This window comes from Ranitomeya variabilis, chromosome 2 (assembly GCF_051348905.1).
Source record: "Ranitomeya variabilis isolate aRanVar5 chromosome 2, aRanVar5.hap1, whole genome shotgun sequence".
Lineage (NCBI taxonomy): Eukaryota > Metazoa > Chordata > Amphibia > Anura > Dendrobatidae > Ranitomeya > Ranitomeya variabilis.
This window is the reverse complement of record NC_135233.1, coordinates 693134063-693151441: the sequence shown is the minus strand read 5'-3', so window position 1 is coordinate 693151441 and position 17379 is coordinate 693134063. Positions and strand designations below refer to the sequence as shown.

Here is a 17379-nt window from a genome sequence, read left to right as displayed (position 1 = left end):
GATCTTGCACTATTCATGGGACTATACTAAATACCGGTGATTAAATGTAACCCTTTCCTTACACAAGTAGACTAATGTGAATGCACAGAAGAGACTAACCACAGCTTTCACAAATGATACATATTGTAGTAATGCCCATTATTATATAGTTAGTACACGTTGCAGAACAGAAATTTAAAACAACTTCTTTAAATTACTGGAAGGTTCTCATTTAAAGGCTTTGAACACCTGTTACATAGAATAAAAATATTTTTACAATTATATTATCCAAAGGTAACCACTAAGTTTAAGACTGCCATCTCATTATTCATTTTCTGACCCTTTAATACATAGTCTGCAGCAAAGTTTTTTCCTCTTAGATTGTTTTATTCATCAATATAGGCTGGATGTGAGATCTGGGGGGGGGGGGGGGGGGGGTCTCTCAGCAATTATAGGTTGGACGTGAGATCTGTGGTTCTCTCCTGGCAATTATAGGCTGGATGTGAGATCTGGGGGGGTCTCAGCAATTATAGGTTGGATGTGAGATCTGTGGGTCTCCCCCAGCAATTATAGGCTGGATGTGAGATCTGTGGGTCTCTCCTGGCAATTATAGGCTGGATGTGAGATCTGTGGGTCTCCCCCAGCAATTATAGGCTGGATGTGAGATCTGTGGGTCTTTCTCAGCAATTATAGGCTGGATGTAACATCTGTGGGTCTCTACCAGCAATTATAGGTTGGATGTGAGATCTGGGGGTCTCTCCCAGCAATACAGACTGGATGTGAGATCTGTGGGTCTCTCCCAACAATACAGACTGGATGTGAGATCTGTGGGTCTCTCCCAACAATACAGACTGGATGTGAGATCTGTGGGTCTCTCCCAACAATACAGACTGGATGTGAGATCTGTGGGTCTCTCCCAACAATACAGACTGGATGTGAGATCTGTGGGTCTCTCCCAACAATACAGACTGGATGTGAGATCTGTGGGTCTCTCCCAACAATACAGACTGGATGTGAGATCTGTGGGTCTCTCCCAACAATACAGACTGGATGTGAGATCTGGGAGTCTCACAACAATATAAGGCCTTATTCACACGTTCATATTTAAACAGCATTGAGGTCATCAGAGTTTGGATCAGTGTATCATCATTGTATGGTGTCAGTGTCCATTATTACCATCAGTGTGATATCGTTGTATGGTACCAGTGTCCGTTTTTAATCAGTAGTGTTATCTAGCTATGAAAAAAAAATTACAACGCTTCTTCTATCCTTTGTACTGTTAAACACAGACAGCACATCGTTGGCACATGGATGCAATCCGTGAGTTGCAAGCATTGTTCACAGGTCAATAGATTTTTATTGGTTATTTCATCTGGGGTACCGCAGAAAACCAGAAGTCTCCATGGGTTTTACACAGACACATTGTCCATGAAAACACACAGGCAAGCACATCTTCTATTTTGCGCTTATTAAGGTATTTTCCGCGTTATCTGTAAACTGGTTTGTCTGCCATCTCTGAAATACTCTCTTCCCATAGGTTAATGTGTCAGTCGGCGACATTCTCAGAGCACTAAGCCAAGCAAGCTCTGCTGTGTATGGGCATGTCGGCTGAGATGGCTGCTGGCCGAACAATCAGCTGAAGCATCGCAGCCCCAAGAGCCATCTATTGTGTATGGCCAGCTTGACAGATGCTGCCAACACACTGCTTGGACTACTCTCACTCATGACAGACTTCTTTGGCCCTTTCTAATGTACCCATTCAAAATATCATAATGCTAGAGAGACCAGAGGAGGGAGGTGGGCTCACACACAAAACGAAGCTGCATGAGAAGAGGAGAACACTTAGCTGAGTCTGTCCAAAACTAGTAACAGATGTGAATTGAATATGAAGAGTCTAATAACAACCTGCAGGAGTAATCTAATCTTAGGATTCAAGGCTGAGCTGGGAATCTGTGTGTGTGCAGCAGCCTGGTGTGGCCTGGACTACAGACCACACCTGAGCAGGCCGGCCCATTGTTTCTGTAACTCATACTTCACAGCAAGCTCACTGGCTTCCATAATTCTGGCCACCTCTGCGCACCGCATATACAAGAGTATTCAGATCTCAGCCACGAATATCTGTGGAGGGAATACCATGTTAAAGTAATCACTTCCATACGTAACCACTTTTCATGTTAAGGGTGTCCATAGCTTACAATCTGAAATATTTACCTCACCGTAAATTATGCTAACAGGAAGTTAACATATGGAATACTGCAGGCTCATGCAGCAACAGCTTTTTTTGTGTTTTCATTTTATTAGTCCATACTCCTTAAGCCTACCTGGAAAATACCTTGAAGGGCACCGAAAGTGCCTTCTTCACTAACAAAGCTTCTTGAGAGAAACCCAGGATTAGAAAAAAGGGTTCTACTTAATTTTTTTTTTTTTCAGGAAAAAAACAAACAAAAACAGCATAATTCTGACTATGGATTGTGTCTGTTATTATACAGCGTATTCAAGAAAAAAAAATTAAAATACTAAAAGGATGATTTATTCTTGAAAACTTGAAAAGAACAGACCCACCACTTCCCATCTTCACAGTTTGTCCTTGTTTGGTATGGAGCTCTATATATCCTTTGAACTTGGCCATCTCCGACCGTGAAGCCATTCGGAACCATGTTTTTCTTTCCGGTAAGGTGGAGGAAAGGAATAGCCAAGTGCTCTAGTGCCACTAAACCGAACTTGTAACGTTACATAGTAGTGACCCGCAATGGCCACCAGCCCTTGACCTTGCACACGGGATTTGGTAAATTGCACAGATCTTCGGTTACTCTTAAGCAGGCTTACATTAAAGTGCAGTTCTGATGAAACGCCAGGACGGTAACACTAATAAGACTCGCCCAAGATATATTTAGGCTACATTACAATGATTTTCTGCTCGTTCTCGACTCTCGCTGTCCCTGCAGCATTATAATAGGGCCAGAAAGTAAACTTCAGAAAGTGCTGCACACTTCAAACACTCACATCCAGCAGCAGCGCTCACAGACCAGGACTGCTTTGCATAAAACAAGAAAACAAGGTGGCACTTTGAGCATTAATCAAATGCTATTTAGCATACGAGAGATGAAAGGAGGCAAGTGCTGTATAATTACACTTGCAGAAATGAAAATACTAATAATTGAGAGGCAAAGCAAGGTAATGACAATTTAACCCCATGAATGAAGAACGCTGCAGAACAGATATGAAATTTGTTGAAACAGAACAAAGGTGGATGGAAAAAAGCTTTAAACGTTTGTGCTGCGTTTAACAGACATTTGTGCTCAGGCTTATTACACACCTAGGGGTCAATTCACAATTCTTCATTACTAGTACGTGCAGCCCACACATTTCCTCAGAAAAGACAGTGATACATCCTATTAAATCAACATAAGTGGGTTATACGTTGAACTCTACTCCATTATTTTTCACCAAGTATTTTGGGGGCAAGAAAATGCAATCCCACCTTTAAAAGGTATGTTATTAGGATGGATGATAATTTGTATGTGAAAAATCATCTCCTTATTACAGTACCAGCATTATGGATGATATTTTTCAAGAATCTTGGGCAAAGACTCTGCAGTAAAAAAGTACCCGTGATGTAGTTCTGAGATGCAAAAAGTGAAATCAATTGCAAATCCACAGAACTTTTGCAACATATTCCACACACTTTGGTGTAGATGCATTCGCTGCTGAAAATCTGTAATATATTAGTCTGTGGGAACATACAGAAGGCTAAAAGGGAATCAATTGGTCAGTAGGACCAATCATCTATATGGGAATGCAGGTCATAGGAAGATTAATCTGTGATCTGATGTTTTATTCCAGAGAAATCCACGTTTTTCTTATATGTAAATGAGCTGTTAAGATCTATGAGCCGAACACAGATCTCCCTGAGCATCTGCCTCCAGTGATTATTTTACATGAAGGAGTTACCAGTGTGATATATAATTGCTCTGATCTCACTGCAGTGCTGTGTGCAATTATAACAGTACAGCAGAGTTGAGCTTTGTTTCACTACAAAACATCGGCATTTGCAGATTTCCTGTCAGCCAGAAGTGCTCACTTAAGGAGCGGCTTTCCCTACAAATAATGGCTGCAGCAGAATACTGCACATCCGCCCTCTATTCATATTGTTAGGGGGCGGATGTACTATATTCAGCCACTATCCGTAGAAGGAGCAGCTAAGTAACTGAGCACTACCTGCAGCAGCGAACAGAGAACAGCTGTTCAGTGGGGGTGCAGCACCTCCACTGATCAGACTGTGATGACCTATCCTATGGATAGGCTACCAATGTTAACGTAGTGGACAATCTTTTAAGCACTATGAGAGGAACACTGCAGCTATAAATGTGTTTGTAATGAGACAACCCACTTCTGCTGTACTGTGCTAACTCTGCTGTACCATGTTAGATCCAATATCAATGCAGAGCAGTGTGTGCTTATGAGAGCAAAGTGTCAGTCATTACATGGTTCACAATAGTATACCACCTTTCATTTAAAATAAGCTCTGGATGAAGATTTTCATGTAGATCAGTGACTGGGGACTTCTCTAGAATAAATCATCGTATTGCAGATATCAAGTTATCGCTTAATTCAACTTTCTATGACCTGAATGCCTATATGGAAGGTTGATCCAAATGACAGATTCCCTTTAATTCGAATACATATGTTGTTCAATGACTTTAAATGTTAATACTTTAAGAATTCTAAAGGCTTCCATATACAGGGGTTGGACAAAATAATGGAAACACCTAATGTTTTGGCATCATAATCTTCGAACATGTGATAAACATGCAAACCGTGACATATGGTAATGCTTTGTAGTTGATTATTTGTGTTATGTGATATGTGTATGTAAATTAACTGTTTGTTTTGCATAATTGTAAGAACATTGATGAGAACCTGATACCAATGGCAGACCTCTCGGATTTTCAATGAGGCCAAATTGTTGGTGCTCGTATGGCAGGCGCTAGTGTAACAGAAAGTGCCGGAATGCTTGTCGTGTCAAGAGCTACTGTCTCCAAAGTAATGACTGCGCTTGAATGAGAAGGAAAAACGTCCGCAGCAAAGCACAGGTCTGGCCGAAAGTCGAAGTTGACAGAGAGACCGCCGGACTCTAAAGCAAATTGTGAGAGGATCGCAAGACCACGGCTCCGAAAATCACTGCTGAGCTCAATGAACACCTACAGAACCCAGTTTCCACGAAAACTGTTAGTCGGGAGCTGCACAAATCTGTATTCCATGGAAGAGCTGCAAATAGAAAACTGCTGCTCTCAATGACAAATGTTTCCAAGTGTTTAGAGTGGTGTAGAAACCTCCAGAATTGGTCCCTCGAGCAGTGGAAACATGTGATATTCTCAGATGAATCATCGTTTACCCTATTTCTGACCTCCGGCCGAGTGTATGTTTGGAAACAGCCGAAAGAAGCATTCCATCCAGACTGCCATCTCCCAACCGTAAAACATGGCGGAGGTTCTGTGATGATCTGGGGTGCTATCTCGTGGAGCTCCGCTGGGCCAATGATATCCCTTCATGGAAAAATTAACAGCCGAGATTATTTAAGCATTTTGGGTGACCAAGGGCATCCAATGGTTCAAGCACCGTTCCCGGAGGGGAACGCCATCTTTCAGGATGATAATGCACCAATTTATACAGCTAGAATCGTTAAAGCATGGCACGAGGAACATTCTAATGAAGTTGAGCATCTCATCTGGCCCCCACAATCCCTAGACCTCAACATTATTGAGCATTTATGGGCGATTTTAGAGATTCAAGTTAGACATCGATTTCCGCCGCCATCGTCACTCAAAGAACTGGAGGGTGTTTTAACTGCAGAATGGGCTAAAATTCCTTTGGAAACAATTCACACCTTGTATGAATCCATACCTCGGAGAAGTGAGGCTGTAATCGCCGCAAAAGGTGGACCTACACCATATTAAACTAACTTTTGTTGATGTTTCCAGGTGTTTCCATTATTTTATCCAACCCCTGTACATTAGATAGTTGTCAGCAGAATGGTTGTTGAGCATAATACACAAAAACACTTGGATAATTGCCTGTGTTCTCTGATTTAGTTGCTGACAGTGACTTATCTTTGCGCAGAACAAAAGGATCCACAATTAGAAATCTAAATGGCCAGGTGATTCTCTTCTTCATCTGTTGGGGTAAAGCCAGAAGGCCCCATCCACATTAGGTCAGTGAATGCATCTGTTGAAGTCAGTGAGTTCGGTTGCCTTTTTTTAAAGTGCCTATAGGCCTATATTAAAAATGTTGCAAGTCACTTCTTCTAACCATACTTTATCAATAATAAAATCAGACTCAACTTGCCTTTTGTCACCATGTTGTCACCATGTTTATCCATAAAGGAAATAAAGGTTATTCACAATTCCTTGTTGGCTTTCACAAAGAAAAGGAACGTTTTGCTTTGATGTGATACCGGTTTTTACGTACCGGTAATAGGATTTTACAGACTCCACGACAGCACCCACAACGAGAGAGGGGATCCGCCCACCTTCCGGACAGGAACCTACAGGTTAAAAAGGGGCGGTCCCCCTCGCCCTCCAGTTTGTGTTCCAGAGTACAAGGGATACCGCCAATGAATCAGTACATGACAATATTATCTTAAACATTACTAAATACCACCACCCCTATAGAGTGATCTCTAAGGCACACCTTCCAACAGAGTGCAGGAATAAGTAACTAAATACGGGGGGAATGTATGGGTGCTGTCGTGGACTCTGTAAAATCCTATTACCGGTACGTAAAAAACGGTTTTCCTATCGCCACGACAGCACCCACAACGAGAGACTTTCAAAGACTATTAACTGGGAGGGACCACAGCACTAAGTACTGAACGGCCAAACTGTAAGCTGGAATTAGCAGATAAATCAAGGCGATAGTGTTTATAAAAGGTGGAAGGTGATGACCAAGTTGCCGCCTTACATATCATTTCAATGGGGACATCTGCCTTCTCCGCCCAGGATGAAGCCATGGCCCGAGTGGAGTGCGCCCTGATGCCTTCTGGTGGTGTTACTCCCCTGGCAGAGTAGGCAAGACATATCGCTTCTCTAATCCATCTGGCGATAGAGCTTTTCGTGACACCAGAACCCTTTTTCCAATTCTGGAAAGAAATAAACAGAGCCCTACTCTGTCTCCAGCTTTGTGTCCTATCCAGGTATTCTAATATCGCCCTCTTAACATCTAGGGAATGATATTTTTTCTCCTCTTCTGAAACTGGATTTTCATAGAAAGATGGTAAATAAATCTCCTGACTTCCATGAAATTTAGTTGCCACTTTTGGCAAGTATGCAGGATCAGGTTTTAAGACAATCTTATCCTGGAGAATTATTAGGTAGGGAGGATCTACAGATAACGCATGTATATCACTGACCCTCCTGGCAGACGTTAATGCTAAAAGTAGTGCTGTTTTTAAGGTTAAATTATTTATCGAAATAGAGTCTAAAGGCTCAAAGGGAGGTTCGGTCAATGCCTCAAGCACCAAATTTAGATCCCAAGGGGGTATTCTTACAATATGGATTGGGTTAGAACGTTGACATGCCTTAATAAATCTAGCAACCCATCTATTACCAGCTATATCACTGTTATATAGAGCTCCCAAGGATGAAACATGAACTCTTAGAGTGTTGACCGCTAAACCCAATTCCCAGCCTTTCTGGAGAAACTCCAAAATAGCTGAAATTGGAGCATTATCTCCTAATGGTTGCCGATGAAACACAAGAAATTTTTTCCAAATTTTTGTATAGATCTTTGTAGTAACCTCCTTCCTGCTTTTCAATAAGGTAGCTACTAAAGCAGTAGAGAACCCCCTCTCCTTCAGAAGCTCCCTCTCAAGTTCCAAGCCGTTAAGTGAAGAGTCTCCAAATTTGGATGACGAAATGGACCTTGAGAAAGGAGTTCCGGACCCACTGGCAACACCCAGGGATCGGTCACCGACATTGTCCTGAGGAGAGAAAACCAAGGCCTCCTGGGCCAGAAGGGAGCAATTAAAATCACTCTGGCTCTTTCCTCCCGGATCTTCCTGAAAACTATCGGAAGTAGACACATAGGGGGAAAAGCATACGCCAGCTGGAAGTCCCAACGGACACGAAGGGAATACACTATGAATGGTTGGTCTGCTATCTGTAGGGATGCGAACCGCCTGACCTTCCTGTTCTCTCTGGTAGCAAATAGATCTATTGTTGGTAACCCCCACAGATTGACTATCTGATCGAAAATGTGTCGGTCTAAGGCCCACTCTCCCTGACGAAGGGAATGGCAACTGAGGTAGTCCGCCTGTATATTGAACTCCCCTTTTATATGAACTGCCGACAGGGATTGTAGATGATTCTCGGCCAGACACAATATTTGTGCTGTAGTGATCATTAGGGATCGTGATCTTGTCCCTCCCTGATGATTGATGTAGGCCACCACAGTCATATTGTCTGTTTGTATTTGTACATGCGAGTTCCTCAGGGATGGTAGGAAGCAAAGAAGAGCTTGACCGACTGCAGCAAGCTCTCTTAGGTTTGAGGAATTCTGGGACTCCTGAGTCGACCAACGTCCCTGGGTTAGACTGTCTCCCATATGGGCTCCCCAACCGAATGGACTGGCATCTGTCGTAACTACGTTGTCCGGAGTGATGTTCCAGAGAACTCCTTTTGATAAATGTGCCAGATTGAGCCACCATCTCAGATCGTGAAGAGTGGCGGTTGATAGACTGAACCTTCTGCTCAGAGCACCGTGAAGATCTCTTTCTGCTTGAAGAACTTCGTATTGAAGCATTCGGGTATGAGCTTGAGCCCATTTCACTGCCGATATACATGCCGTCAAAGATCCTAGCAGAGACATTGCGTCTCTTAAACTTAAGTTTGGAGCTTTCCTTACGGCCGTGATCCTTTGAATGACCTTCAGCTTCTTGTCTTCTGGTAGGAAGGATGACTGATTTTCCGAGTCTAGAAGAACTCCTAGGAACACCTGACGTCTTGTGGGTTCCAGTTTTGACTTTTCCCAGTTGACTAACCATCCGAGTTCCTGTAGGGACGATATTACGGCATTTACCCTAGACGAACACTGAGCAATCGAATTCCCAACTATTAAAAAATCGTCTAGATAGGGCACCACAAGGGTTTCCTTTTCCCTGATATGGGCCATTACTTCCGAAACAACTTTTGTAAAAATTCTAGGAGCCATGGACAGGCCAAAGGGCATTGCTAAAAATTGGAAATGTTTAATCTGATGGTTTACCCATACTGCCATCCTGAGAAATTGCTGGTGATTTCTGTGAACTGGAAGATGGTAGTACGCATCTTTTAGATCCAAAACCGACATGTAGCACCTAGGAAACAAAAGCTTAGTTGTTGATTTAATGGATTCCATCTTAAAAGCGCGGTACTGAAGATATTCATTCAATTTACGTAAATTTATGATAGTCCTAAAGGACCCATCAGGCTTAGAGATCAAGAACAGCGGAGAATAAAAGCCCGTGTTCTCCTGATGTTTTGGTACTTCTTCAATAACTCGCTTTCTAAGCAATTGTTGAATCTCTTATTCTAAGGCCTGTTGTTGGGCCGGAGTGTCCAGCGATGTTACAACAAAATGATTTGGGGGAGTTCTCAAAAATTCTAATTTTAAACCTGACTCGACTACCCCCATTATCCAGGCACTAGATGTTATCTTTTTCCATTCCGCTGAGAAGAATCTTAGTCTTCCTCCTACTGGTAGACCTATTCTATCTGTAATTACGTCTACGTCTCGAGAAAGATGAAGGGTTTTTATAGTATCCACCTTTCTTCTTTTGATCCGACGTCTCCCAGTCGCGATTATATCCCTGCTGGTCTGACTGGAATTTTCTGAAGGGCATGCGTCTCCGGAAGGCATTCCTAAAAGTGGGATTAAATATTTTAGGAAATCCCTTCTTTCTGTCTTCTGCCTTTGCAAGGATGTCATCCAGCACCGGGCCGAATAGGTACTCACCCCTACACGGAATGGAGCATAATTTGGCTTTTGCCTGAGCATCACCTTTCCAGGTCTTTAGCCAAAGCGCCCGTCGGGCTGCATTTGAGAGACCCGCCGATCTTGCAGCCAATTTCAGGGAGTCAATCGACGCATCTGCTAGATAAGCTGCTCCTTCTCTGACCTGAGACAGGGAGTTTAACAATTTATCCCTGGGTACTTTAGCCTTAAGCTGTTCTTCCATCTGAGTTACCCAGACCATAACCAATCTCGCCATACAGGTGCCTGCTATTGCAGGCTTAAAGGCTCCAGATGACGCTTCCCATACTTTAAGAAGCATGTCAGCCTTCCTGTCTGAAGGATCCTTAAGGAGTCCCACATCTTCCAATGGTAGCGAGGCTGTTTTCGAGGTAGAGGCCACTGCCGCATCTACCTTTGGGATTTTCATCCACTGGGATAAGGTGTCATCCTCAAAGGGGTACCTTCTTTTTGCGACCGAAGGTAAGAACCCTTTATCCAGCTTGTCCCACTCCCGTCTGACCAGATCTTTAACAGTATCTACCACTGGGAAAGTTTTTCGACTTCTCTGGCTCAGCCCTACGAACATGATCTCCTGGGTTGTTTTCGGCTCTTTACTTTCTGCCATACCCATAGTTGTACGGACAGCCTTAATTAAAGTCTCCATATTTTCGGTGGAAAAGCAAGGCCTTCCTTCCTCATCTGAGGAGGATGGTGATGGGCTCTCTGAGCACTCGCCCTCTTGCAACGAAGGGCTGGAATCAGACACTATTTCCACCCTATCTTTCTCATGCCGTCTAGATTTAAGGGATGATTTAATTTCTTCCCTAATTACTTCCCTCAAATCCGATACACGGAGGGGGGCCTCTTCCTCTAGCGTCTGGCATATACACGTCTGACATAACTTCTTTACATAGGTGTCAGGTAGTGGCTCCGTGCATAACGCACACTGCTTATGCTTTGTCTTTGAGACCTTTTTTCCCTATAACAAAACATAGTATAGAAGACAGTAGTATCCCAAACTAGAGGGCGAGGTGGACCGCCCCTTTTTAACCTGTAGGTTCCTGTACGGAAGGTGGGTGGATCCCCTCTCTCGTTGTGGGTGCTGTCGTGGCGATAGGAAAATTCCGCATTTCACATAACCGTAATCTTGTTTCTATTGCTAAAGTTGAACTCTCTCCGCAAAACAGACTAGAGAAGGAAATATTTACGTTTTAACCTGGACCATTGGTCACAAAAAAAGCCAACATGCGAATAGCGTCACAGAATCTAATGTGTAATGGAACAAAAAAAACTGTTGTCTGTATACAGTCTTATAGGGATCTTCTGTAAATGGAATCATTCTTCACAAGCAACCAACAGTTGTGTTCTCTAGAACCGGTCCGCTTTTGTAAATGTGGTAACTTACATACATAAAGCAGCCAATCAACTGCTACTAGCAAGTGGAATAATCAAAACTGATAACCACTGACATGTCTACTTGATTGATACTCTCAGATCAATAACTGCAGGTCCACCCCACGTGCGACTACTGAGGCTACCATGAAAGAAGGCAATGAACCAGGGCATCGTTCACCGAGAATATATAAAACAGGCAGGATCTCATTTCCAAAGAATAAAAAGGTTAGAGAACCAATGGAAAAAGAAAGCCCAGGTAAAGTATAGCTATATTTAAGTTCTGGGCAATGTGAACTGCTGACCCTCTTGCTTTTGCGGCAGCCGTGAATGCCCAGCAGGCACCAGAAGAGCGTGGTACAACAGGTCAACGTTTAACGTGCAACAGCATGAACAATAGCAAGGGAATGTGTGCCAAGTAGGCAGATCCAAGCATGTAATGCTATTCTCAGGAGACACTCAAAGAGGAAACTAAATTACTGGCAGGAAATAATTGTGCAGCAATATACCCCGACAGGCACAGGGCAATGTCCTACACAGACTCAATGTCTTATACTCACACCACTAGGAGATAAAATATCTAGAAAATGTCATACACGAAAATTTGAGTATTAAACATTTTGTACAAATCATAGTGTCACAAATAAGAAAAAAAATACATAGACAGATGGTTGTCAGGGAACTTATCAATAAATTTGGTAAGGATCCGACATCTGGAACCCAACAAATAAACAGATATCTGCAGGCAGATGTAAGCAGTACACGAAGCGTGGACATTACAGCTACATTCACCGTTTAGTGGTTGCCGCTCGAGCAGATATTAGCTGATCATTCTCACAGTGATAAGTATCCTAAGGTTAGATGATCATTATATATAGCCATGGCCAAAAGTGTTGGCACCCCGGATATTGTACCAGAAAATGAAGTATTTCTCCCAGAACATTATTGTAATTACACATGTTTTATTATACACACAGTTTTTTCCTTTCTGTTTAATGGAACAACACAAAATAAAGGAAAAAAGGCAAATTGGACATAATTTCACACAAAAAACATCAAACGGGTCGGCCAAAATTGTTGGGACCCTCAACTTAATATATAGTTGCACACCCTTTGGACTAAACTGCAATCACTTCCCACAACCATCAACAAGCTTCTTACAACTCTCAATTGGAATTTTGGACCATTCTTCTTTTGCAAGCTGATCCAGGTCTCTCATATTTGAAGGGTGCCTTCTCCCAACCGCAATTTTAAGATCTCTCCACTGGTGTTTAATGGGATTTAGATCCGGACTCATTTCTGGCCACTTCAGAACTACCTAGCACTTTGTTTCCGTCCATTTCTGGGTGCTTCTTGAAGTATGTTTGGGGTCATTATTTTGTTAGAAAACCCATAACCTATGACAAACCCAGCTTTCTGACATGGAGCACAACGTTGTGACTCAAAATCCATTGGTAATCTTCAGATTTCATGATGCCTTGCTTAAAGTCAAGGCACCCAGGGCCAGAGGCTGCAAAACAACCCCAAAACATCTATGAACCTACCCAATATTTGACTGTATGTACTTTGTTCTCCTCTTTGTAGGTCTCATTCCATATTCGGTAAACCGTAGAATGATGTACTTTACCAAAAAGTTGTTTACCCACAATTTTGGGAAAGGTTCCAACGATTTTGTCTTGCTCATTTTTGGGGGTTTTGTGTGAAATTTTGTCCATTTTGCCACTTTTACCAATTTTTTTTGTGTTCCAAAAGACAAAAGGAAATAAACATGTGTATAAGAAACTTCACTTTAAGTGCCAACACTTTCAGACATGATTATGTCCTAGACAATCCCTTTAATGGTGCAAAATTAAATCATCAGAAAGTGTCCACTGAAATCATAATATCCACAGAAACCAAATTTAAACAGGTTGTTTCCTGACAATAGCTTCCCTTAAAAGAACAGTTTTCAATACATTTTTTTCATTTAAGATGAATACCTCTCCTCCAATTGCCACAATTCCATCAATTCTAGTGTTTTTTTTTTTTTTTATTCTGTGCCCCAACATTCCAAACGAAGACGTTTTTTGTTCAATTAACTAGGGGTATACCACAGAATTTCTGCGAGTGTGGCCCGTGTTTTGTTTCACCTACTTCAGGGGAGAAAAAGCAAAAGCTCACAGGTAAATTCTGTAGTATTCGCCCAGTTGGTTGAGAGGAAAATTGACATTTTTATTACTAAGGGTACAGAACCTTGCAATAGAAGAACAAAGAAGAAAAAGAAAACCAGATCCACAATCAGGGGAGCAGCCCCAAATGGAGGGGGGGGGGTGTCAGTTTAAAGTACCGTAAATCAGTCAGCAGGTTTTTGCCATGTAATCTAACAGCAGCGTCATTTAGGAACAGAAACCCAGATTTCAGTGATGTGTCACTTGGTACTCTGGGTGCCGTAGTTGTGATAAGATCATTTTTCTCTGCTGCAGTTATAGCACAGTTCTGAATTATTGAGCTGTGCATTACCTCCACCCCTACACATCATTCATAAGCAGATTACTGTATCGTACAGTGAGAGCTGATAAACAGCTATGGCGGCACGATTGAACCAGAAGGCAAGAAGCAGCTAGTTCTGTAGTGATAATCTCCTGCTGATAAAACACTGATTGTATTGAAACAGCAAAGAACAACCCAGTAAGTGACATCCCTGGGTCTCTGCTCCTATATCACTGAGATCTAAGACTACAAAGCAAAAACCTGGTGACAGACCCCTTTTAAGTTAAAAAACCCAGTGAAAGCGCTTTTTTTAAATACAGAAACTTGCAGATTAACACAAGGACCTCTTAAGTAGTAAAATGACTATTAAAAATGAAAATACACCCAATTAACATCAGGGAGCATGACTACACCCATCACTGCAATTCATTGTGCTCCTCTCCATAGCAGCCCAACAACTTACTAACAGCCCATGAAAACCTATTCCAGAAGTGAGTGCCTACAGCGGGCTGTATCTGTAAGGCGTTTGGAAGAAATAAAGCTGCAGATTCCTAACCTAGATTGCCTGGCATTGTCATGCTGAGGAAGAGGAGGGGGAGGCTGCGGATGGTTCATTATTTTGTTTAGCTCACCATCTGACTTGGCTGAGCTGTTTTAATCTCAGAATTTCCATACACTATGTGATTTAAATGCTGATAGCGCCACATTTAATTGTCAGTTCTGTGATGTGACCTGACAAAACAAGTATTTGAAGTACTGCTTAGCATAGCGGCTTCGCTAAAGACAGCCACGCTCCACTCAGAAATTCAAATGCCAATTCCACTTAAACCATCCTCCGGAGTAGGGAAACGCTTGCGTCTGGCTGACCCTCGGCAGTGGGGTTATGGTATAATAATTCAGCTGCTGCACTCTCATTACTCTAACAATGTGTGGCATACATAAGTGGTTCGGGAGAAAACCACAGTACAGCGACGGAACGTTAACACCGCCACCACTGCTCGGCCGGGAGGGAAGAACCACCTACCGGATTCTAACATCTCCACCCTTCCGCCATTCTTCAGGAGTGCTCGCTATCCATTAATATATTGTATTACATACTACTAAAAGGATATTTCAAGGACAGGCAGAGGTCTTATGCTAACTCCTTCATTTAACGTGATGAAGATTTGCATATGATTAGATGTAAAAGGAAGCAGAACAACAACTTGATGGAATCTCCGCCAAAACCCAAACTGTACTAACGTGGGCAGCATTTAGATTCTAATTACCCTTCAAAAATCAGCAACAAAGTAATGCTCCAGGAACGTGTCAGAGCTGGCGGAAAATCATCATTAGTCCAACTCTGACTCCATTTGGGGGGAAAAAAAAATTAAAGTAATTTTTTTTTCCCAGACATCCATCTGCGAGTGCCCCAAGTGCTTGGCGATGCCAGCTGTAAAGGAATAATCCTTCATGCAAATTGAAAGGAAACTAAAATCCTTCATTAATGAGTACATACTTGTGAATAGTGTTCACAAACATGTTCAGCATTGTTAGCAAAGCACAGATAATAGGGTCGGTGTTTTCTCCTGCCTGGAGAAGTTATCTTACACAGCCACACCGTAACTGAGGCATGCGCCAAATTCAGTACAAGGCGCACTTACTGCAGAAACGATTGCATCAGGATCAACGTGCAACATGGCCTAAGTGTTTTGTATTCAACATCCACAGGAGCTTTTTGTAGGTAAAAATTTAGGTCAACTAGTATGGCCTTTGAAAGTGCACTAAAACCCAACATTTATTGCCCTGAATTACTCAACATGTAGACTTACCTGCACACTTAGTCCTTGTAATCAGTGGAGGACCTGGCTGCCCTGTGCCACCTTCTCCTGGCCTTGTGAGTAACACTCTAATCTCATATTCTGTATCTGGATCCAAATGCCACAGTTTGTAGGTTGGGGCATTCACTGCATGTGTTTCAGTCCATGTCCCAGTGGTCATTCTATATTCCACTTCCTTCAGGATAATAGGCCCATCACCAATGATAGAATTCGCATTCAGCTGAATGAGAAGATACGTTGGTCCAACACCTAGAAGCTGTGGAGGAGCAATTGGTCGTGGTGGCTCTGTGGGAACAAAAAAAATGAAAGACTTAATATATGATGGTAAGAGATCTTAATGTAAAACTTTAAGGCAAATAAACACCACTAAAAGAGGCTGTCTGCTAAACAATCCCAATTTGTTAGAGACGTCATTCACCAAGGATCCTCCTCAAGCTGGGAACCACAGCTACCAGACGCAATAGGTGGAGAACCCTAGAAGTGTTAGATTTCATGGCAATTCCACCACAGAGAAAAATAATCATGAGAGTGTTCATTCAACCTTTTTGTAAGGCCAGTTTCAGTTGCCTTTGCTCAGATTGGAAGACTTGGCTCGACTGCCGGGTTATCCAAACTAATCTAACTACTTCATATATGAAGTTCACTCAGGTCAGTAGACCTGGTGGTCAGACCAAGCTCACCAGTCCAATCACAGTCCATGTTTTACAGACAAGTGAAAGGATCCTGCATGCAGTACCCGTAGTGTATACGGAGAACTCCAAAAGGTGAACATAAAAATGGGTTTTCTTAAACGGACCAACCCTTTAAAGAGGTATTCTGACTTCAAAAGCTTTGTCTGGGCCTAATAAAAAATTGTGTATTTGACTATCTGACAGTCCCTTAGACAATGAATACAGTAGAAACACCTGAGGATAGGTGGGTAGGTGACAACTTGCTAGGATGGGAATAACCCATTAGCTATAATATACATGCCACCAAATTTGAACATTGGTGAAAAGTAAATAAAATTGTCATTTTTTTTTACCAAGTGCCATAATTTTCTTTTCAATTCCTAATTTCCATAAATATGGAAACTGCCCAAACAAGCATGACAAATTTAATGTAAGGACACGGCCTACAAAACATCTTATTGGGTTGAGGTTGCACAGAGGCTCCACCAATTATTTAGCCCTTTGTGGCACGGTTTTCTCAGCCCATCCAGTATAAATCCGCAACCATACAATTTATTAGACATTTTAAATACACTTTTTATGGACGCAGTTTAGCGGTTGTTGTTTTCATGGCAACATACTCCTGTAGTGTAACCAGCTCCTGGATTATGGTCTTTGTGAATCAGAATGAATTAGAAACCAATACAAGCCTAAATAAATGCAAAGCTCTGCCGTAGCAGCTATAAGAAGCTTGGCACAGGGGAAGAAAGGCTTGTGTGTCTGGAGACGAGCACTAAGGCTTCATATTGAGGTCTGTACACAAGTGAATGTCTGTAACAGGACAAGAGCAGCATCCTGCAGCTTGCCAACACTAGCTACAATGGTGTGTTCACCGGCCAAAATAAACATCCTGCGCAAACTCAAGCAGATCAAGGCTCCCGGGAACTTCATTTTACCAGCACAAATAGCAATCTCCACAAAGACAATTTTTGTGGGATTTATTATGGGCAGTGAGACACATTGCCTGGATATAGTGGAGATGAAGACGATTCAATACACATCACAGGGAATTCGATTAT

At 42.3% G+C, this 17379-nt stretch overlaps 1 protein-coding gene across 19 annotated transcripts in view; it reads right to left on the bottom strand.

The window, feature by feature from the left end:
• Positions 1–17379, bottom strand: part of PTPRK (protein tyrosine phosphatase receptor type K) — a 402371-nt gene that overhangs the window by 166182 nt on the left and 218810 nt on the right. For all 19 annotated transcript variants that reach the window (XM_077289403.1, XM_077289389.1, XM_077289390.1 and 16 more), the window contains exon 7: positions 15642–15935. In XM_077289403.1, coding sequence (XP_077145518.1) covers positions 15642–15935 — 294 coding nt within the window. The remainder of the gene's footprint in view (positions 1–15641; positions 15936–17379) is intronic.